The 23,032-nt window shown below is 38.4% G+C and overlaps 2 protein-coding genes across 4 annotated transcripts in view; one reads left to right on the top strand and one right to left on the bottom strand.

Annotated features, from left to right (window-relative positions):
• The window catches only part of TMOD3 (tropomodulin 3), a 68,445-nt gene that overhangs the window by 18,600 nt on the left and 26,813 nt on the right, over nucleotides 1-23,032 (top strand). For all 3 annotated transcript variants that reach the window (XM_032481188.1, XM_032481189.1, XM_032481190.1), the window contains 2 exons: nucleotides 11,985-12,184; nucleotides 17,016-17,172. In XM_032481188.1, coding sequence (XP_032337079.1) covers nucleotides 12,059-12,184; nucleotides 17,016-17,172 — 283 coding nt within the window. In that variant the 5' untranslated portion in view covers nucleotides 11,985-12,058. The remainder of the gene's footprint in view (nucleotides 1-11,984; nucleotides 12,185-17,015; nucleotides 17,173-23,032) is intronic.
• Nucleotides 22,522-23,032, bottom strand: part of LOC106728807 (RNA polymerase-associated protein LEO1-like) — a 42,544-nt gene continuing 42,033 nt past the window's right edge. Inside the window, exon 9 of the mRNA XM_014553424.2 lies at nucleotides 22,522-22,556. The gene's annotated coding sequence lies outside the window, so the exon portion shown is untranslated. The remainder of the gene's footprint in view (nucleotides 22,557-23,032) is intronic.

The following is a 23,032-nucleotide window of genomic DNA, read 5'->3' as shown; positions in this document are numbered from 1 at the left end:
CTGGAGTGAGTCTCTTCCTCATTGGTGGACCTTCAGAAGTGAGAGGCTTATGGTGATCGATTGCCTTGCAAAGGCAAATCGTTGATTTTTGTTGTTGTTGTTGACTAATACTTGTTACTGTGGCTACAGAAAAATCAATTTTTTCTATGTTTGTGGGAACTTTAATTCTCAATATCAAATACATGTAATTACTTGTATAAAGCAAGCATATACTTAAAATATTTTTGAGGTGTAACTTAAAGGAAGAACATTTTAAGTGGACAGCTTAATAAGTTTCTGCATATGTGTATACTTGGGTAACTATCACCCAGTTCAAGATATAGTACATTTTCATTAACCTAGAATGTTCTCTAATACCCTCACCTAGCTATTCAGTACCCCTCTTAGCTATTCTGATTTCCAGCCCCATGGACTTGTTTTGACTGTTCTTGAATTTCATGTATGTGGAAGCATGTAGTATGTATTATTTTATGTCTAGCTTTTTATATTCCTTGCAGCATAATGCACGTGAGATTCATTCATGTTTTGCATATATAGTTGTTCTTTAATACTAGGTAATATTCTGTTTTATGACTCTTCTGCAATTCATTTGTATATTCTCTTGGAAATGGACATTTGGGATCATTTTTAGTTTGGAGGTATTATAACGTCTTATTAACACAAACACTATTTCTCTTGGTTATATGGCTAGGAGTGAAATTGCTACATCATTGTGGTATGGGTATGTTTAGTTTTGGTAGATACTACCAAATAGTTTCCCAAAGTGGTTGAATCAATTTGTACTCCATTAGCAAATTATGAGTTTCAGTTGCTCCACATCCTTGTCAACACTTGGTATTGCCACTCTTTTTTATTTTAGCCATGCCGGTAGGTATACGTATTTTTATTTTTAAAAAGGCAAATTTGAAGGAAAAAAGCCTATGCCATTTCAGCAATTTAACATGAGAAACTTAAAAATACAGCGTTAGCTGGTTTAATCAAGTATTAACTTTCCTATTAATTCTTAGCCTAATTTATTTATTTCTTTAAAAATAAGCCTTGATTTATTTCTTAAACAGCTTCTTAACTTAGATCTGATCTAGGAAGAAACATCCTAAGCAAAGCTACTGTCACTGTAAAGTTAAGACATTAGTGTTTCAATAACCGTGAATGAATGACTCTAGGTTAACTTAAGTGACTTTCAGTTTACCCTTAGCCTTGAAATTAATTATATTTGCTATTTTTTAGTTCTTGGCATGTGCCATGATCTGTTCTGTGTTGAGGATGCAGAAGTGAACAAAACAAAGTCCCTGACTGAATACAGTTTAGATTTTAGTGACAAAATATAGATAATGAATCAGTAAATATATAGCATGTCAGATAATAATATAGAGGGAAATACAGGATAAGAAAATAGAGATTGCCTGGTGCAGTAGTTCAGGGGGCCTGTGGGATATTTTATATATAGTGGACAGGGAAGTCCTTTCTTATCAGTTGACATTTAAGCACAGACCTTAAAGAAGAGAGAGAACAGGTCATTTAGCTGTTCTAGGGATGAGTTTTCCAGGTAGAAGGAACATCAAGTGCAGAAGCCCTCAGGCGGGAGTGCGCCTCGTTTGTCAGAGGAAGAGCAAGGTCAGTGTTGCTGAGGTCTTGTGAGCAAAGTGGTGAATGGTTGGAGATGAGTTGGGGCTTGAGGGGGCTCATGTAGGGTCTTGTGGACCATTGTAAGGTCATCTGGCTTTTATTCAGATTGAGATAAGATGCCATTAAAAGATTGTGAGTAGCGGAATTAATGGAATCTGACTAGTTCACACACAAACTTGTGTACACATGTTCATGGACACTTTATTTGTAATAGTCAAGAACTGTCTTTCACCATCTAAATTGTTAGACTGCAAAAAATACATACCATGGAATCCAGTTTAAAAAGTGAACTGTTGATACACGGCAACTTGGATGAATCTTTACATATTTATGCTTAGTGATAACAGCCAATCCCTAAGGTTACATATGATGCTATGCATATAGCATTTTTTAAAATGACTTAATTTTAGAAAAGGAGGGCAGATCAGTTGTTTGCCAGGGGTTAGAGAGGGGCATGAATGTGGTTGTAAAAAGACAACATGAATCTTTGTGTTGTTGAAACTGTTCAGTTTCTTGACTGTGATGGTGGATACACAAATCTAAAAGGTAATAAAATTGTATGGAACATACTACATACAGGTATACACACATATGAGAACAAGTAAAACTGGGGAAATCAGAATAAGATCAGTGAACTATATCAATGTCAATATGCTCATTGTGATATACTATAGTTTTACAAAATGTTACTGTCGGGGGAAACTGGACAGCATGTTCAAGGAATCCCTCTGTGTTGTTTCTTCCAACTGCGTGAGAATCTCTAACTCTTTCAATAAGAACTTCAGTTAAAAACAATAAGATAGCTCTGGTACCTTTGCAGCAGATAGACTGTAGACTGTATGGGCATTAGAGTGGGGGCAGGAGCCTGAGTTAGGAGGCGATTGCAATAACCCAGGAAAGAGATGATGATGACTTGGACCAGAGGGGAAGCAGTGGAGATGGTAAGACGTGATGTTTTAAAGATAGAGCCAAATGTTTGATGGATCAGATGTGGAGTGTGAGAGAACTCACAGTTAATTCCAAGAGTTGTAGACTGAGCAACTGAAAGAATGGAGTTGCTGTTAATTAAATGGTAAAAACATGGCAAGAGCAGGTGTGGGGGAGAAAATTAAGAGTCTGTTTTGTACATTCACTTTTGAGATATCTGTTATCCATCCAAGTAGAGATGTGACAGAGGTAGTTATTTTTAAGTCCAGAGTTTGGGAAAGAAGGCCAAATTGGAGCTGTAAATGCAAGAATTGTCAATGTATGAAATCACCTAGGGAGTGAGTATAGAAAGAGAAGCTGCCCAAAGAACTAAGTCCTGGGGGGCACTCCAGCATTTAAAGGTAGGGAGAATGAGGAGGAACTAGCAGAGGAGAATAGGGTGGGGCAGCCAGAGAGATAAAGGGGGACCAAGAGAAAAATCAGTGTCCCCATGGCCAAGTAAGAAAAGTTTTTTAGGATGAAAGGATTGATCTATTGTCAAATGCTGCTTCTCATAGGTCTTGTAAGACTGAAAACTAAGAGGTGACAGTTAGATTTGGCACCAGGCAGGTCATTGCTGACAAGGTCAGTTTGGGTGGAGTAAGTGCTGGGAATGAAAGCCAGGTTGGAGAAGGTTTAAAAGAATAAGAGGGAGAGGACTTGGGGTACTGAAAACAGACTGTTCTTTCAAGGAGTTTTGCTATAAAGAGGAACCAAGAAGTAGCCTGTAGGGGGACATGAAGGGTCTGGAGGGGGATATGAAATCAAAGGAATGTTTGATTTTTAATTTGGGAGATACATACAGTCTCTGTGCTGATGGGCATGGTCCCATAGAGAAAGGGCACAATTATTGGAGTGATCTTGAATAAATGAGCATGGGTGAGATCTGGTTACAGGTAATGTGATTGGCTTTAGATAAGAATCTGGACAGCTTATCTATAAAAACAAGAGTGAAGGTAGAGTTCATGGGTACAAATTCAGGTCAGGTGATAGACCATAGCAGTGGGAGTGTAGATGTCCTTTTATGATTGCTTCTATATTCTCAGTGAAATATTAAGATAGTGTCTTCAGCTGAGAGTGACAGATAAAACTATTAAAGATTTGAAGGAAAAGAAGAGGTAAAATAGCCCTGTACGATAGTGGGAGAGTGTGGGAGAGTGACTGGACTAGGGAAATGCAGTGGGAATACTAGGCAGCACTCTTTGATGTTAGTGGTGACAAATATTAAATATGGCCGGTCAATTTGTGTGTTTTTCTCCTATTTTATCTGCCACCCTGGCAGATTTTATCTGAGGAGTAAGAAGAGTGTTTTAACCAGGATTGGGGTTTTGCTAGAGGAGGAGTTCCAGAGAGGGAAGATCAAAGAAATTGAGAGTTAGGGAGGGGTACAATTATTGGTAATGATTAGAACTAGGTTACAAGCGTCGGGATGTAGAGTGGAGGTAGGGCGGAGCACTGGATCATCAGAAGAGAGAAAGAAGGCCAGGGAACTCAGAGACTAGGTGTTGGAAGGGTCAGTTATGTGGATGTTGAAATCACAGTGATTACTGGTGCCAAATTAATGATCATCTCTTCCTCAGCAGTTTGACTATAAGTATTATAAGTCCTGGAGAAAAAATAAGTTAGGAGCAGTAATGGTGTAATATTTCTTTTAAATCATGGCAGATTATTTGCTCGTTTCACTTTTTAGAGTCAGCTCTTTGCAAAAGATGATACCAGATACAGTGTTAACAAAGACATGTGCTTTCGTTTAGCCTACAAATACATTTAAAGCCCACAGCCAGCAATTGTTTTATTTAGTAATTTTTAATTGGTTTATTTATCTAGTTTAGCTAATTTGATATTGTTATGGATTTGTTCAAAATTTGTTATATTAGAACAGTTCACAATATGGACCTCAAAACAAGCCATTATGAAAATATTAACCAGAACCTTTTTTTAGACCTAGAAATATAGATGGCAAAGGACCATGTTCAGCTCTTTAGAAAAAATAGATATGGAATTTAAAAAACATTATTAAATACTAACAAATTAACATGAGGTTTTATCTCCTTACAGCCAATCTATGAACAAATCCTTTTGACTTTGCTTCTGAAATACACAGCATGTTTTTTTTCCAATTGTCTCACTATATATGTACAACTCCAGGCAAAGCCACCATTGTTCCTCATCTAGATTGCTGCTGGTAGCAGAGTCCTAGGCTGAGGGAGCTGCTAGACACCTTGAGATCTTGGCTCAGAAGTCACCTTTCAGAACAGTCTGTCTGAACCACTTAGAGTAACTTTCCTGACCCTCATTTCCCCCGTGGCATTGTCCTGGGTTTACCTTTAGCATGTTTATTACTGTCTGTTCTGACCTTGGTTTTTTTTTGTTCATTGTTTTTTGTCTATATGCCACCTTTAAAATAAATTAGAGCAAGGAACTTGTCTGTCTTGTATACTGCTTATGCCTATTGTCTGGAACAAGTCAGTTCCTGGTACAGGAGATGTTCAAAAATACTTGTTGAGTGAATAGTAAATATACTGGAAAACAAATAATCATCTGGGAAACTTGACACATTAAAAAAGTGTCATATCTGGTGGGTCAGGTTGGTTTTAGTACCCAGGGGTCCTAGGAGAAGCCAATGAGGAAAAGATGCCTCGCACATCTGAAGAGTTAGACTTGGTGTCTTTAGAGAGGAAATTCATTTCTTTACTCAAATCTTCACCAGAGCATGTTGTTAATTTCAGAGATCTGATGACTGATAATCAGATATTTTTTTAATTTTGTTTTAACTGGGGAAGATTAGACAGCAGAGAACGCTGAGTAGCAAGCCCAAATGGTTTGACACTGAGGGAAGAAGAGGTAAATAATGCAGATGCTGTGAAGTGCTAGCAGAAGTATCAAAGACTAATTATCAGTGCTTTTTTAGTTGTGATGAGGGAAACGTGGTGCAAGAGAGACACTAGATACCTGGGGGAGTTAGAGGAAACTACCAAAGAGGGAAAGGGGAGACTGATATATGATCCAATTAAATCAAATTTGGCTTAACTGTGTGCCACCAGGTACTGTACCTGGTGACGGCATCCCAGGAAGAAATGAGATCTAGGAATCTCTGCTCTTCAAGCATCTTACAGTGTCCAGCAAGAGAGACAGATGAAAGATGACCTAGTACAATGTCATTGTTGGTTTGACATGAGATAGGGGGTGTCTTTGGGAGTAGCTGGCCAGCCAGCCCTGGGATAGGGTTTCATGTGGTGGTCATCAGCTTTGCTTTTGCAGAGACCTGAGTTCAATCCACCAGAAGTTACCTAATTTCTTTAAAAGTAGCCCAGACTAACCATGCTCATAAAATACTGGTACATAAGTCAAAACATGAATGTATTAATTTACAGTAAGGAAAGCTAGGTGAATAGGCAAGTTTTAATTAGAAGACTACTTGATGAGCATGGAGAAGAATAAGGAGAGTTGAATTACTAAATGTTGATTACGTCAGGCATCAGCCATCTGATATTTCTTCATAGGAGGCATGTAACTGCAGTGGGACCAGCCAGTCACATCTGTTGGTCAGGATACCATGCCTCCCTTATGCTTAATGAACACGGCCACATCTTGTTTGATGAACCCCATTTATTTGTATCTGCTTGCTTACTGCCTTCTTTCTCTGGTTGTGTTACCACCATTCTGTAGTCATTTGTTCTATCTACTTTGGGGGGAATCATTTCTCTTATCATATATATGTTGATAGTACCAGTTATACCCTTACATTTTGAAGATACCCATATTTCCTAGGAGTGGGAATGGAGAGCAAGGAAGACTTCTGGGAAGGTACGTATGCATCTTAAGTAAGCCTTGAAGAATATGTAGGGGTTTGGATGAGGACAGGTAGGTAAGAAAGAGTGCATTCATTGCAGCGAGAAGGAACAGAATAAACAAAGGCATAGAGACCTAAAAAGTTGGGGTCTGTTTGGCCCATCAGCTGTGTGACGGTGAGCAGTTGGAGATAATATTAGAACGCTAGCTGGAACCCAGTTGTGAGCTGTGTATCTCATGCTGAGGAATTTGGACTTTATCTTGTAGGTCACGGGTTGGCAGACCTTTTCCAGTAAAGGGCCAGATAGTAAATATTTTAGGTTTTGCAGACCATATGGTCTCTGTTGCATTTATTCAGCTTTCCCATTGTAGCACAAGAGCAGCCGTGGACAACACGAGTGAATGAATGTGACTATGTTCCAATAAGATAGTACCGACAAAAACAGGCAGCAGGCTGAATTTGGCCCACTGACACTGTAGTTTGCCTAACCCCACTGAAGGTACTGTGAGTCTATATTAGGTTTTTGAACCAGAGAACAACGTGACCACATGTGTGCATTAAAGAGAGAACAGATTAAGAGGCTGAACTCTGAGTTTGCCCTGTTGAAATAGTGATGAAATGGGGGTTACACCTCATATCTTTAGAGAATATAACTCTGAATCATGTATTTCTGATTTCTTTAAAATATAGTCAGTTTGAAGATCTTACTCTATAAAAAATGTGAAACAAATAAAATAAGTGGAGATTGGTTAGAGTAGTGAAGTGTTTCTCTAAAAAATTATTGTGGATCCTAGTGTTAATTTTTGCAAAAACTAAATTGCTGTTGATGGGAATACAGTACTAACTGCTTCAGTAGGGGCTCTCTTTGGGTTCATTGTGCCTGCCTGACCATCTACCTTGTTCGGATCTCAGAGAAACCTTCGGTTACATAACACTTTGTCTCCATTTTGTGCAAATGCATCATTTAGGTATTAAGAAAGCCTCTGTATTAGTTTAGAACAGTTAAAGCTGTTCCGCCTGGTGCTGGTGCAGTGATAAATATAAATGTAAATACAGCATCTGAAATCTCACAGCAGGGCTTTGTTTTAAGTGATCCGAAAGATCTAGAATATAGCTATTAATTTTTAAAAATTATCTAAATAGCTAAAATTTAAAACGTTTGTGAAATGAGATGGCTGAGAATCCTTCTGGAAATTAGCAGGGTCCTGGAAGTCTTGTGTGAAAAATAAGGAGGATTCTAGAGACAAGTAATAAATGAAAAGGAAATTGTTTAATGGAATGAAGACTTTTGGCCCAGAAAATTCCAGGAGTTTCCTTATGTTCCTCAGTACTACCTCAGCTAACTGAAATCCAGTGAAGCAGTGGCAGACTGAAAAAGAAAAGCATACCATAGCAGTAACTCCCACAGACTTTGGGGACTATTTTAACAAAGTCCTTCAGCCTGTGAGTAAGACAAGATGGGCAGCCACAAGACTGTGAAACCTGTTTATCAGAATTTACGAAGTGAGCTCCTCTAGAGCGGTGGCCCTCAAAGCCTAATTCCTGACCGGCTGCATCAGCACCACCTGGCAGCAGGTTAAAAATGCAGGTTTTCAGCCCTACCCTAGACCTACTCAGTCAGGAAACTAGGGGTGGGGCCCAGGGGCGGTGTCCTAACGAGCCCTCCAGGGAGCTCTGATTCACTCTGAAACTTGAAAACCACTGCTCTGAAAGTGATGGAGAATTAAACAGTCTGGTCATACCAGAATTTCAGGTTAAAAAATTTTCTACTTCTGCCTGAAAGTTTGCCTAACTTATCTGGCAAAACTAATCTTTGCTTATATGCAACCTTTTAAAAAATGATTTATGAGAATATTATGCTTTTGAAAATCTACTTCTGTGCTGTGTAAATTATGAAATGCTATTTTTATGAGGTGTATTTTACAGTAGCTTGGGGATTTTAAAGAAGTTCCTGTAGACCCAGTATAGATTTAAAATACTTTTTAGTACACTGGTTGAAACTATTCAGAATTTGTTCCCCTTCCGATATACAGATGTCAGAGGACAAGCAAGAGAGGACATGTGATCTGGGGGACAAAAAACAAAGCAAAGCACTGCTTCCAGAGCGTCCCTTCCTAAGGAGTCTGTTGCTAATACTTGGAACATTTGTCAGTATACAGATAATCCTCAATAAAGGATGAGAGTAGAGAGGGAAGGTACAGTCAAGTTCAAGAATCTTTTGTTGTTTTTGAAGTATAGTCAGTTTACAATGTTGTGTCAGTTTCTGGTGTACAGCACAATGCTTCAGTCATATAGGAACATACATACATTCGTTTTCATATTCTTTCTCACCATAAGTTACTACAAGATATTGAATATAGTTCCCTGTGCTATACAGTATGGACTTGTTTGTTTTATGAGAATCTGAACATTTCTGAGCAACATTAGGTAGGATGAGCACCAGCTATTTGCTTTTTATTGAAGCTTCTGGGAAACTTTGGTATATAACCTGTAAGTTCTTGCCTAGGAATTGGCAAAATTTCATTATCCGAACTTGAAGGAGATGCCCTTTCCATTGCTTTGATAAGGGGAAAACAAGCCAAAGAAGTAAATTCCTTAAAAATTTAAGTGAAAACCACTTTGATATGTTTCCCCCTAGAAAATTCCATAATAAACTAGTAAGAGTTAAAAGAAAATGGAAGAAGAGATTTTTAACATATAACTGACAAAGATTTGTATCCAGAATATAGTAAAGAGTATCTATTTTTTTAAAAAAGATAAACAGCACAGTACAAAAATGGGCAACAGATTCTTCACAGTCTAAGGAATATGACTGAGTCCAAGTGACTAAGGCCAAGAACATATGAAAAGATGCTCAACCTCATCATAACTCAGCAAAATGCAAATTAAAACCACAGTGAAGTATCATTTCACATCCATCCGCATGAGTAAAAATAGTCTGCTAATACCAACAGTTAGCAAGGATAAGTAACATGAAATTGTCATGCATTAAATATTCTAGGAATATAAATTGGTAAAACCACTTTGAAAATAGTTTGACATTACCTAGTAAAGCTGACTAATACCATATCCTTTTTCCAGCAATTCCATTCCTAGGTTTGAATAACTTGGAGAAACTCTTGCACATGTATATCAGGAAGTAGGTAACAAAATTGTTTATAGCAGAAAACTAGAGCAGGAAGGACTGTAAGTAATTCAGATGTTCATTTATACAATGGACTATGATAGAGAAATGAAAATAAAAGAAGTACAGATTGAAGCATGAACCCAAAGCAATGTTGAGTGTAAAAAGCAGGTCACAGAAGGATACATACTATATGAATCCATATATATATATATTTTTCACATACATGTGCAAAAAAAGTGCAAAACTAAAACTGTTTAAAGATATATACATTTAAGGTAAAACTGTAAAAGAAAGAGAGAATGATTAATTCAAAATTCAATACAATGGCTTCTTTTGGGGAGAGAGATATAGCAGGAAAGGGGAACATTCGAGTACTAGTAATGTTTCCTTTCTGAGGCTGGGTTGTGTGTTCATTTTATTATTCTTTAAGCAGCACTATAAACATGCCTGGATTTTACTCTGGGATAAAGAGCTGTCTCTTGGTCACTCTGTTAGTCACTCTAAGAAATGTCATGTTCCAAAACAGTAGATCTGTCACTGTAAGGAATGTCATGTTCCAAAACTATAGATCCTAGGTGGCATATACATTACCTTTGCCCCGATACCTCATTCCTATCATCTTGTGCATTATAGTGCCTTAGTAGTAGGGTGACCATTGGATTTATGGCCCATACTGGAACACTTGAGAGTGAAGTGAGGAGATGCTTAAAATAATGAAAACAATATGAATTTCTTTGAAGTATTTCTTGAACAAGAAGTTGGCTCTGTTATATACTATAAACCTCAAAAATAAATTATATTAAACCACATTAAAAACCTTTTGTATTGATTGTCCAAGCATTTAAAACTAGCAAAAGCTAAATAATTACTCTTGGTACGTATTTATGTCCTTTTTCCAGTTTCTTACCCTTATCTGTCTCAAATACCATGTCACTGGTATTTTTATGAGGAGAGTATTTTTTCAAAATGGTCTTACATTTTTTCCCCTAAAATTGCCTGCCATCTTCTTTAAAATTGCATTTTGTGGTTAATCTATTTGAAAGTGCTGGTACTTTCTTTTGAATCTTCTCTGCAGACTATTATTTTTAACTGAGAAAATACACTCTCAGGATACTTGGTTATTGTCTTAAAGTGGAAGTGCAAAGGAGGTTTACCTAACTTAGTAATGACAACAGTGATAATAATTATTTGTTCAGAAAAGCAGGAAAAAAATCCAGGATAACTGCTAAACCAGATGAGGTGCCAGAACAGGTGTAAGCCAGACCTGTCTTGGGCAGTTACACAAAATGCCTACAGTTTAACATCTGCATAAGCGCAGCTCTGTTAATTTACTCATTATTGGACCCAGATGGTTACTAGCTGACAGACCTCTGTGGTGAACCCTCCTTTCTTCTCAAAAGATGAAAACAGATAAAGGAGTCCATAAAATGTTACCGGTTTGAGGAAGAAAATATATTAGTTAAAATACTAAGTTGGGAAAACTTGGCAGACAGGGAGTAGGAAGTAGATCCAAACTTTGAAGTATTGGGCATTTGGCAGCCACGAAAAATTTAGCCAAATTGCTAAGTCTTAGGATTATTTCTTATTCACATAGGAACATTTTATGAGATAAATGATCCACATGTATGGCTGGAATTTATAGAGCTACTTCATTTGCACTGTAGACGTTTTGTGGAACTTATGTATTTTTTCCTATAGAACAGTCCCACTGTATCTGGAAGGACATTGCTTGTTGGGTCACTTCATAGCTGCTTGGGAGGGATCCACACGGCGAGGAACCAGTGAGGTTCCTTCCAATCACCGGACCCTCCCGACCAGCCTTCCCAGTCTGTGGATCACATATCCCAGCGTGGTTCTGAGTATTTTACTGAAACATTTTCAGAAGGTTGTATTTTTTTTTCTTTTAAAAATGCCTTTTCAAAAAAGTTTTTAAATGCACCTTCTCAAAAAATATTATTTTCCAATGGCCACTCTTCCCATGGAGAGAGTATTAATATCCCCCCCATATTAATATTGAGTCAGAAGATAATATTGTTCTAAGCAATTTACAGTAAAACAAACGTGCCTCAAACATACTGTGCTTACGCAAAGTACTCGGGTAGCGATCATTTGAAAGCTATTGATGGAAAAAATTGTATTTTGGCACATATTATAAGTTCTTTTCCCCTAGAACTCAGTTATCAGAAAATCTAGATTCTATCAAGTAACTGTATTAACGGATTTGAATTTTATTCTTGCTTCTCCCTCTTTTTTCCCAGTTGTGGTTTTTTGTTTTTGTTATTATTTGGTTGCTTTTTGTCAACAAAAGACAAAAGGCAAAGGCATTGAATGAACCATGGATGAAGATAGTGTGTGGCATATGGCCAAATAGTATATAACACGTGGAAATTACATTTCATTTAACCTAAAATAGACCTAAATAGGTGGAAATGACTTCACCATTTTAAATGTTTTTGTTTCTTCTCTCCATAGCTCTGAGGAAAAACAGAAATCACTGCTAACTGTACTGAAAAGGAAAAATTAAGTGACTTCCTCCACTGCAAACCATGGCACTACCGTTCCGGAAAGACTTAGAAAAATACAAGGACCTCGATGAAGACGAACTCCTTGGGAATCTGTCAGAAACAGAACTGAAACAGCTGGAAACTGTTCTGGATGATCTTGACCCTGAGGTAGGTGCTAGCTAATAAAGACATGAAATAATTTTTCAAACCCTTTGATACTAAGTCGCTGCCTTTGAGCAGTTAGCTTCTTCATGACTTTTCCCTGGCACTGCCATCCCCCTCCTTCTCTTTACCCAAATGAACTTTTTGCCTCCTTTCCAGTCCCCCTACTTCTGCCTCACATCTCTGCACATGTGAGTATTCTAAACTATTTTCTCCCACATCTCTATTTACAAACATCTCCTGAAATTTTCTCTCCTATAAGAAACCTTTTCTCTCTGGGCGGGGAGCAGTGTTTTTGGTGAGACGCAGCAGATGACTGACTAGCTCTTCAATGTATGCCAGCCTCCATGCCTCTTCAGGGCTTCTGTCCCAGGATGGCTGCAGTGTAGAGTGTCTTGAGAAAGTTCTTCATGACCTTACAGTTACCATTCTGAAAGATGCTGGCCAAATTGGACCAAAGTTTCTAGTTACTGGTAGACTAGATCTTAAGTAGACTCTGGGCAGTGGAGCAGACCTGAATATATGTATATATGTTTTATTTTGCAAACTTGTTGTTGTTTATCTTAAACAATACACAAGGCGATGGTAGAGACCCTTGACCCTTGAATTGTTATTCCCTGGGATGTGGGGGTGGGGGATGGGTGGAAGGCAGTGAGGGGAGAACACGAAGGTTCTGGCTCCTTAACCTGAAGGTAATGGCTATTTGCTAGGCTTCTTTTGTTTACCATGTTTTATTATGCCAAGACATTGATTTCTTTTTAGTGCCTTTTAAGGATTGTGGTGGAGTTTATGAATGTGCTCTTGTCACTACTACACATTTATTCCTGCTGGAATGTTTTTAAATTTTTATTGAAAACTACACTTCTATTCTCAGCATTACTTTAGCACCTGAGTAATGTGTCTGTACCATCAATCAAATCCCTTAACCATAATTGTTATTGTAAGGAAAAATTTCCAGTGCACCTGAGTGTGGGATAGCTCAGAATAACAGTGCTGTTTTGCATGTCACAGTAGTAACTTCTACGGGCAGTTCAACCTATCAGACCTATTTAAATCAAACGGTAGGAACATACAAGTTCATCTAGTCCAGGGTTTCTCAACCTTGGCACTGTTGACATTTGGGGCTGAGTAACTCTGCTGTGAGTCTGTCCTATGCATTGTTGGATGTTTTGCAGCATCCATGGCCTCTACTCACTGCATACCAGTAGCACACCCTCCTGTTTTAAAATGTACCTGGGATTTTGTTTAGGTAAGGTGTGGTAAGGTGACAGGCGTGGAGACAACTTGAAAGAAGAGTTTGTTACTCACAATTCTCAACAGCAGGAGGGGCACCTAGCCATGCAGGCTCACACTGGGAGAAGCAGCTGGGTTGGGAAGCAGAGGGCATGAGGAGCAAGCACAGCCAGAACTTTTATTGTGGTTTCCAAGGGAAGGAATAGGAGAGACATGATAGGCCAGTCTGAGCAAGTGTAGAATTGGAGGGTTTGAATAATTTCAGTGGCTCTGGGCTGCAGGAGTGATATCTAATTGTCTGGTACCTGGCCCTGGGCGATTTAGGGCAGGGGAAATATTGGCTTGGTGTGTGAGAGAGAAAAGAGGGTTGAGGGTATGGGCTCTGGACTGATTGGTTTTTGTAAGGAAGGTGCCTGGTGATGAGGTGGGGGAGTCGTTTGCTATCCCTACAAATTAGTTAGCCCCAGGAGGGGCAGTCTTTCCAGGATTAGCAAGGCCTTCAAGATGTCAAAGCACCATAACATACAGAAAATAAAAAATGTGATTGGGGAAGGGAAATAGCTCAGTGGTAGAGCACATGCTTAGCCTGCACAAGGTCCTGGGTTCAATCCCCAATACCTCCACTAAAAATTTATTTTTAAAGGTGATTAATATGCCCTCTCCCCAAGTTGTGACAGCCAAAAATATTCCCAGATATTGCCAGTTGTCCCAGGAGATAGAAATGCCCCTGATTGAGAAACATCAATCTTGCTCTTGCTTGCGCTGTTTCATAGATGGAAAACAAAAGTTAGGTGACTTGTCTGAGTTATTACAATTAGGGAAAGAACTAAGACTAGCCCCCTGGCTACCTGGTTGGCCCCTGGCAGAGTCTAGTGGTCTTTCTGTTAAACTACAGTGAGTCCCCTTGAACTCGTGCCCTATGCTGATGGCTTATATTTTCTTGTTTGGAAATCCATGGCCTGCTTCTTGTATGGGGAGGCTTGAGTTCTAACAACTGGGTGTATTTTGAAAACTCTCCAACCCTAGTTGCAATCCCCCAACCTCAGATACTGTTCATTGAGGGTAGAAGACGAGTGATATTTATTGATAGCTTTCCACTTGTTGGGTGAAGTTTTGGGGAAGTGTGACAGTGAAGGACCAGGGAAGAAAGAGGGCAAAGGTGGCAGCAGCTGCTTCAGCCAGAGGAACACACTGTACCTTACAGAGTCTCAGAAGGTAGATAGAGAAGAGCAGATGAAGTTTATATATGGTGCCTTGTTATATTTTGGAGGGCTATTTTACTTCCTGTTGCTGCATTCAATATATATATTTGCTAACTTACTGCGTTTTCTAAAAACTTCTGTCTAAAAGACAGCCAGCCAGCCTAGGCAAAAGCTATTTTTTTCACTTCCAGGGCTGTGAGTATATTACTACAATAAAATTCCACTGCAAGAGAGAAGCATGTAATTTTTAGTGCCAGTCATTTTGATGAGATTTTTATCTACTTGTTAACTAATTATGATCCATTAACTTACTTGATTAAAGTGTACTTCTACTAAAGCTTAGTTCATGGCCTCCAAAACCAGTTAGCTGTTATTTATTTTGTGGTCAAAGACTGTATTTAAGGAGCCAGGGTTCCGGCTAACATATCATTTAAAACCTCTATGTTTCACGTGGGCTTGAGCAGGCAGGTGGAATTATGCAAGTCCATTGCTACCACCATGAAGGAACAGTATGTATATATGTGCCTTATTGATGGTGATGGAAAGTAACTTATATTAATTTGCCTTATTGAACAAAGTATCCTCAGATCTTTATTCAGTTAATATTGGAGGGAGGGCAACCTATAGATCCCAGTTACTATGCTAGGCTTAGGGATACGAGAGTGAGCAAGACAAATGTGGTCTTTGCCTTCATGATGCAGGCTGCTAGGAGTGGGGGGAGTTAGGCATTAATGACATAATCATGCCATAGTAATATAGGAGCATATGATGGGACGCCAGGAAAAGCGGGAAGGAGGGAATGGAGCTGCAGTCTGAAATATGAGTAGCAAAGAGGGATGGACAGAGCATTCCAGGGAAGGCCCTGTGGTAGAAGGAAGTAAATGGCAAGCACAAGGGAGGAACAAGAGCTGATGTGGCTAGAATGGAGAGGGCATGTGAAACGGAGCTAGGATAACTTTGCGGGTGGGAGTGGCGGTTGAAGAGTGTCAGGCAGCTGATCCAGGGAGACCAGCTGGGAGGCTAATGTACTATTCTGTCCCAGCTTGGATCATCATTTATACCAAAGTAATGGTATTGGAGGTGGAGAAAAGTTAGACAGTTTTTTAGGAAGTAAAAATGGGTAGTACTTGATGGTTGGTTGGGAATGAATTCTTTGTGTTTAGCTCTTGATTTCAAAATCTGAGGGTAGAGATCTTGTGTTCCTTTTTTATATTCCTAAGACAGTTTTCTGTTAGAAAAATTTTCTTGGTGCATGATTAGGAACAGACCTCATCTTTATAGGTGAGCTTTCTGTTTAATGCATACTATTATATGGGGAGAACATAAAGGTAAGTTTTTTTTTAATTACTGTGGATCTCAGCAAATGGCCAGAGTTGAAGTACTATGTTTTTCAGTTAAAAAATGAATATTTCCTCTTATCATTTTCCATATAAGATCACCATTTGTAATGAAAAATGATCTTGTAACACCCAGGAGATTCAGCATCATGGCCAGTACTGGGAGATGTTGCAAAATAGGGTTGGCCGTTTTGTGTGACTTTTCTTGCTGCTTCTCATTTTCACAGCAAAGAATACTTGAGAATAGTAAGACAAGGCAATATCACCTCCTTGACTTTTGACGAGCAAAAGAATGGACGTCATGTTGCCTAGTCACCACTGGTTCTTCCTGGGCTTAGTGAATGTACAGAGTAGGGACTAACAGGGACAACGTCAGTCCCTCACCTCCCATCCCTCCCCCACTCTCAGTCACTCCATGAACTCAAAAGGGCTGTACCCATGTGGAAACACAGGGATGTAACTCTTCCCATGAATATCCCTGGATGTCTTTGTGCGTGAGTAGCAGTGACAGTGGTTGCTGCAAACCCCTCCTAATGCTGACGTACACACACATAGAACACATTCATACACCTTGAAGTTGAACCTTTCCCACTGCATTTAAATACAAACAAGTAAACATTAATTGCCTGATAGCCTACTGTATGTGTACATGTTTTTCTTATGAGAAAGTCATGATAAAGAAGTCATTATGAAAGACTATGATGTATATAGTCTTTTAACATTCTTTTTTGCAGTGGAATTATTTTCCTATATATACATATATACTGAGCTGTTATTATGCATTAAACAATATTTTTTATTACTGTCCCAGGACATTTAAAAAGTAAAGGCTGTTTCCTGCCAGTAGAATACTTTCTGAAGAAAATGTGATTGTGCCTATGTTAATAACATGTGAGTGAATTTTACCTAATAAAAAAAATCTTTGGAACACTTTTAAATTGCTGCTCTAAAATCCTGTAATGAAGTCTTGAATGCCTGCGTCACATTCTTAAATGGGTAATACCTGGAAGCATATAGTGTCGGTGTTCTTGATGGTCATAATGGCTGGTTCATTTTCTTTGGCAGAATGCCCTTCTGCCTGCAGGGTTCCGGCAGAAGAACCAGACGTCGAAGTCTGCCACAGGGCCATTTGATAGAGAACACCTCCTTTCGTATCTGGAGAAGGAAGCTTTGGAGCATAAGGACAGGGAAGACTATGTGCCCTACACTGGAGAAAAAAAAGGTAAACAGAATTTTGAAGTCATTCAATAGCACTTGATTTTTCTTTTTTAGATAGGACTGGGGAAAATAGTATTTTTAGAGGTGCATCATTGATAGCCTTAAAGATACGATACTATTCACCTGAAAAATTATTAGGTAATTTAGGGCCTTCGTGTACATTCACCAACTTGGCCAATAAGGTCCTTCTTAATGATTTGTTAGTCAGGTTTTATTACACAGTGATTTTTCATTCTCTTTAGAACTCTTTAGTTTTCTCCTGTAACAAGTATTAAAAGCATACTGAGGCAAAATTTTAAATGTGCTAGTGTATTAAAGAATGCAAATGATGTCAAAGTGCTGCTCTATTCTAACTCCTGTCTTTAAAGTAGAAGGCCGTAAAAAATAATTCAGGCCGTATTTTCAAAGACTCTTTAAAGAATATCCTACAGCCTTCCTTATTAATTCAGTGCTTCATAACCATTATCATAATTGTCAATGCTTCATAATCATTACTTTCATGAAATTCTTCTAGCCCAAGTCCCATTGCAGATTTTGTCCTTAACTAGCCTCAGTGGAGAAAGAGTACAGCTGTATTTTTAAAAGCTCTCTATATAATAACATTTACCATGAAGTAGGTTAAGTTTCTCAGCTTTCAATACCAGTTGGCCTAAGAAGCCAGATCCTACTTGCACTCCTATTTAGCATACGGTTCGTGGAGCGCTGGGGAACAGGTGGCCGCAGGAAGGCTGAAGATCAGCTCTTCCGGGCACTGTTTTTCCCGTCTGAATCCTTAGTAGTCCAGGCGGGGAGAATGACTAGAGCACACTGCTTTCTCCTAGTGAGGCTCTAGCCTTTTCTTTGGAAGGAAGCCCTTCTCAATAATCTGGCTGCAACCCTGTCACATGGCTATCCCTTAGCTGCAAGGGAAGGTGAAAATTTCTTTTTAGCATTTCCACCTCTGTGATAGAGGAAGGTTGTAAATGGCTTTTGAGTAGGTGTTCCACAAGATCTGCATCAGGCCTTTTCAAAATTATCTGTCTTCTCCAACTCCTCAGCTCTTTCTGTAGACCCCACTTCCCCCTTATCTCTAGTTGAGAATCACTACCTTAGATATTTGTATTAGTCAAGGTTTTCAGAGAATTGGAACCAAAAGGGTGTATGTGTGTGTGTATAGAGAGAGATGGATTTATTTGTTCATTCATTCATTCCTTTTTTTTTTTAAATTAAAGTATAGTTGGTGTAAAATGTATGTTTCAGGTATACAGCACAGTGATTTCACATTTTTAAAGGTTACACTCCATTTAGATTTATTATAAAATGTTGGCTATATTCCCGGTGCTGTACACTATATCCTTGTAGCTTATTTATTTTATACATGGTAGTTTGTACTTCTTAATCCCCTACCCGTATCTTGCCTCCTCTCTTCCTCTCCCCCTGGTAACCACTAGTTTGTCTTCCATATCTGTGAGTTTGTTTCTTTTTTGTTATATTGACTACTTTTTTTTTTTTTAATTCCACATATAGGTGATAACATAACAGTATTTGTCTTTCTCTAACTTATTTCACTAAGCATAATACCCTCTAGGTCCATCCATGTTGTTGCAAATGGCAAAATTTCATTCTTTTTTCATGGCTGAGTAGTGTTCCATCGTGTGTGTGTGTGTGTGTGTGTGTGTGTGTGTGTGTGTGTGTGTGTGTAGTGTACACCACATCTTTATCTGTTTATCTGTTGATGGACACTTAGGTTGCTTCTGTATCTTAGCTGTTGTAAATAATGATGCCCTGAACATTGGGGTGCATGTATCTTTTTGAATTAGTACTTTTGTCTTCTTCAGATATATATCCAGGAGTGGAATTGCTGGATCATATGATAGTTCTATTCTTAGTGTTTTGAGGAACTTCCATACTGTCTTCCACAGTGGCTGCACCAATTTACATTCCCACCAACGGTGTACAAGGGTTCCTTTTTCTTTACATCCTCACGAACATTTGTTATTTGTGTTCTTTTTGATGATAGTCATTCTGACTGGTGTATCTCATTGTGGCTTCAATTTGCATTTCTCTGATGACTAACTATGTTGAGTACCTTTTTATGTACCTATTGTATATCTTCTTTGGGAAAATGTCTCTTTAGGTCTTCTGCCCACTTTTTAATCCAGTTGTTTGTTTTTTTGATGTTGTGTTTTATGAGCTGTTTATGCATTTTGGATATTAATCCCTTACCAGTCATATCGTTTGCAGATATTTTTTCCCATTCAGTAGGTTGTCTTTTCATTTTGTTAATGGTTTCCTTTGCTGTGCAGAAGCTTTTAAATTTACTTAGGTTCCACTTGTCTATTTTTGCTTTTGTTTCTTTTGCCTTAGGCAGCAGATCCAAAAAAAGTACTGCTATGATTTATGTTAAAGAGTGTTCTACCTATGTTTTCTTCTAGGAGTTCTATAAACCTGAAACAGTCTTACATTTACATGTAGGTCTTTAATCCATTTGAGCTTATTTTTTTATATGGTGTTAGAGAATGTTATAATTTCATTCTTTTACATGTAGCTGTCCACTTTTCCCAGCACCACTTATTGAAGAGATTGTCTTTTCTCCATTGTATGTTCTGCCTCATTTGTCATAGATTAATTAACCATAGTGCATGGGTTTATTTCTGGACTCTTTATTCTGTTCCATTGATCTATGTTCTGTTTTGGTGCCAGTACCATATTGTTTTGATGCCTGTAGCTTTGTTGTATAGTCCAAAGTCAGGGAGTGTGTCTCCTCCAACTCTGTTCTTTTTTCCTAAGATTGTTTTGGCTATTATGGTCTGCTGTGTTTCCATACAAATTTTAAAATTATTTGTTCAGTTCTGTGAAAAATACCATTGGTATTTTGATAATGATTGCAGTGAATCTGTAGATGGCCTTGGGGAGTATGGTCATTTTACCAATATTAATTCTTCAAATCTATGAACATAGTATATCTTTCCATCTGTTTGTATTGTATCTAATATCTTTCATCAGTGTCTCTTAGTTTTCAGAGTACAGGTCTTTTACCTCCTTAGGTAGGTTTATTCCTAGGTATTTTTTTTTCTTTTTGATGCAGTTGTAAATGAGTTGTTTCCTCAACTGAAAGATTTGTTTTAAAGAATTTGCTCATATAATTGTGGAGGTTTAGCAAGTCTAAAATCTGGCAGAATAGGCCGGCAGGCTGGAGACCCAGGGAAGAGTTGCAGTTTGAGTGCAAAGGCAGTCTCCTGGCAGAATTCCTTTTTGCTCTCAGAGGAGATAGCTTTTGTTCTATTAAGATCTTCAGTGGATTGGTTGAGGCTCACCACGTTTTGGCTTTACTCAGAGTCCACTGATTTAAAAGTTAATCTCATCCAAAAAAGCGCTTTCATAGAAACCTCCAGAATAATATTTGACCTGATATCTGGGCACCATGCCCAGCCAAATTGGCACATAAAATTAACCATCACACTACTTGCTGATGGTGCTGGAAGTGTCATGTTTCTCAGGTGTTTGGGAACAGAAAAAGGTTTGAAAACCAATACATAGTTTTGAAGTGTGGAAAATCACAAAGATAGACAAATGCATCAGTTCCTTTGTATTTGTCATAGAAATGACTGCTGGCTATATTTCCATGTGTACAGCCATACCTATACCACTGTTTATAGCTTTAATCCTATTTATGTAGGAGAAGACAGTTTTATGAGATCACTTTTTACTATTATGTATGTTTTGGGTGGACTCTGGGGGTATAATTAGGAAGAATAGAAACAGAGGGAGAGATGTGAGAAAAAGAGATGACAGGAAGAATATGGATTTGAGGACAAGGAGAGAAAATAAGAGATGTGAAAAAACTGCATTTGTCCTAAGCTGGCCCAGAAAACTTCCCAGTGTGCTCTTGTTTCATGATCTCCGGTTACCTAGGAAAAGGTCTTGAAGGGTGAGAGGAGGTAGGAAAGAAGGTAGAGAAGAACTGTGGAAAATAAGAAGGTATCAAAGGGGAGAAATGGTAGAGGTGAGGAATATAGATGACAATAGAAAAAAATGTTACATCCTTAACTGTGATGTAATAGTTTGTATTTCCTTTTATATTTTTTTCCTATTTTTTACTTTACATTTTAGATGGGTATGAAATAAATGGGAGTGGTTGAATTAAAAAGCAAGTAATTTTGTATTCACAACCAGTGGCTTTCTTTTTATAATATGTTCAGTATTTTTGCTGCCTCTTTCACTATATATGTCTATTAAATACTGTTAGCTGTGGTGCAGTGATTACCCTAGCACTTTTTTAAAATAATGAACTTTTTTTTAATGGAGGTACGGGGGATTGAACCTAGGACCTCATGCATGCTGAGCATGCACTCTACCACTGAGCTATATACCCCACACCCCTAAAATACGAACTTCTTATTGAAGTATAACATACTTACAGAATATGCACAAATAAGAAGGATACAGATCGATCAGTTATATAGTGAGCACACCCATGTCATCAGCAGCCAGGTCAAGACATTATCAGCACCTCCAGAAGGTCCCTCCGTGCTTCCTCCCAGTCACTTTTCTCTTTCTTCTTTCCAAAAGTAACCACCATCATAGCTTTTCATACAGTAGATTAGTTCTGCTTGTTTTGACATTTATATAAATGGAATCATACAGTCTGTATATAGTTTTTGTGAGGACCAAATTTGTTAATGAGTATAGTGAAGTCAGTATAAAAATCCTTTATGGTGTAATCATTGCATAGGATCATATGGTGATGTTATTACCAAGCAAGAGATTTCCATTCTCTGTCATGAAGGAGTGGTCCAGAACCACAGAGATACGTTTCTGAGTTTGAGCAATCCATCTTACGAAAGCAGACACCACCACCCTAGACTTGATGGGGCCAAGCCTTAAAAGCCATGTTACAGTGTCATAGACCTGGAGGAGGGCAAATTTGTCTTCAGCAATTGGGGAACTTTGGTTGCAGAGCTCTATTTTGAAACAGAGCTAAAAGCCACCTCTAGGCTTCTCAAAGTCACCCTGGGATCTCATCCTTAAATTTGTTGGTCTTGGTTATCCTTAGTCACTGATATGCCTTCCTTCCTTTGGGTCTCATCCAATATACTTGTTATTTTTTCACTTAAAGGCACACTCTCTCATCTCACATTCCAGGAGATCCTCAGAACAATTCATCTACATTGTATTAGTATTCCTCCCAATCAACCTAAATGTGAATGCCCTCCTTAGCTCTCAAACTCGAGAAGCTTGTTTTTTTTAAGCTGCCTCTCAAGTGACCTTTTACCCTGAACACCTACCTGGGTTGAGTCCCACGTTTCTTACTTAATGCTTAATTTCACAGGAGAGAGACTTTCAGATGAAGGATGCCTTCCCAGACAGTAGAGGTTCTCCTGGTTCTTCTTAAAACAGTTTGCAAACCTGTTAAGAAAGAAAAGCATTTTACCTTTTTGGTGTATTTAGACTAGTTAGAATCCATAAAATGTGCTGTTGGTGTCTAAACTAAGTCATTTTTCCTACTAAGATGACAGGTCTCGGAGTTCAGTCCCCAGTGGCAGTATTAGCTTTCTGTGCCAGAGAATGTTATAGGGATTCACTCAGTTCCTTCAACTCCTTCCAGGTTGTGTGCCAAAATCACGTAGTGATCGCTCGTAAATTATTTTTAAAGATCGATCAGATGACTGCTCAGTTTTTTTTTAAAGGAAAAAATTGGGAACCACTAAAAGGAATAGTTATCCAACTACTTTCTCATATTTGGAGACTAATTAAATGATGATTAATTATACTTGTTATTTTTTCACTTAAAGGCACACTCTCTTTGGAGCTAAAATTACGCAGAACTGATGTGACCAAAGGGAATCCCATAAAACTGAAAATTGGACATTCCAGGATATTTC

This window comes from Camelus ferus, chromosome 6, assembly GCF_009834535.1.
Source record: "Camelus ferus isolate YT-003-E chromosome 6, BCGSAC_Cfer_1.0, whole genome shotgun sequence".
NCBI classification, from domain to species: Eukaryota; Metazoa; Chordata; class Mammalia; order Artiodactyla; family Camelidae; genus Camelus; species Camelus ferus.
Note: the sequence above shows the minus strand (reverse complement) of the source record. Positions and strands in the feature narration are given on the sequence as shown.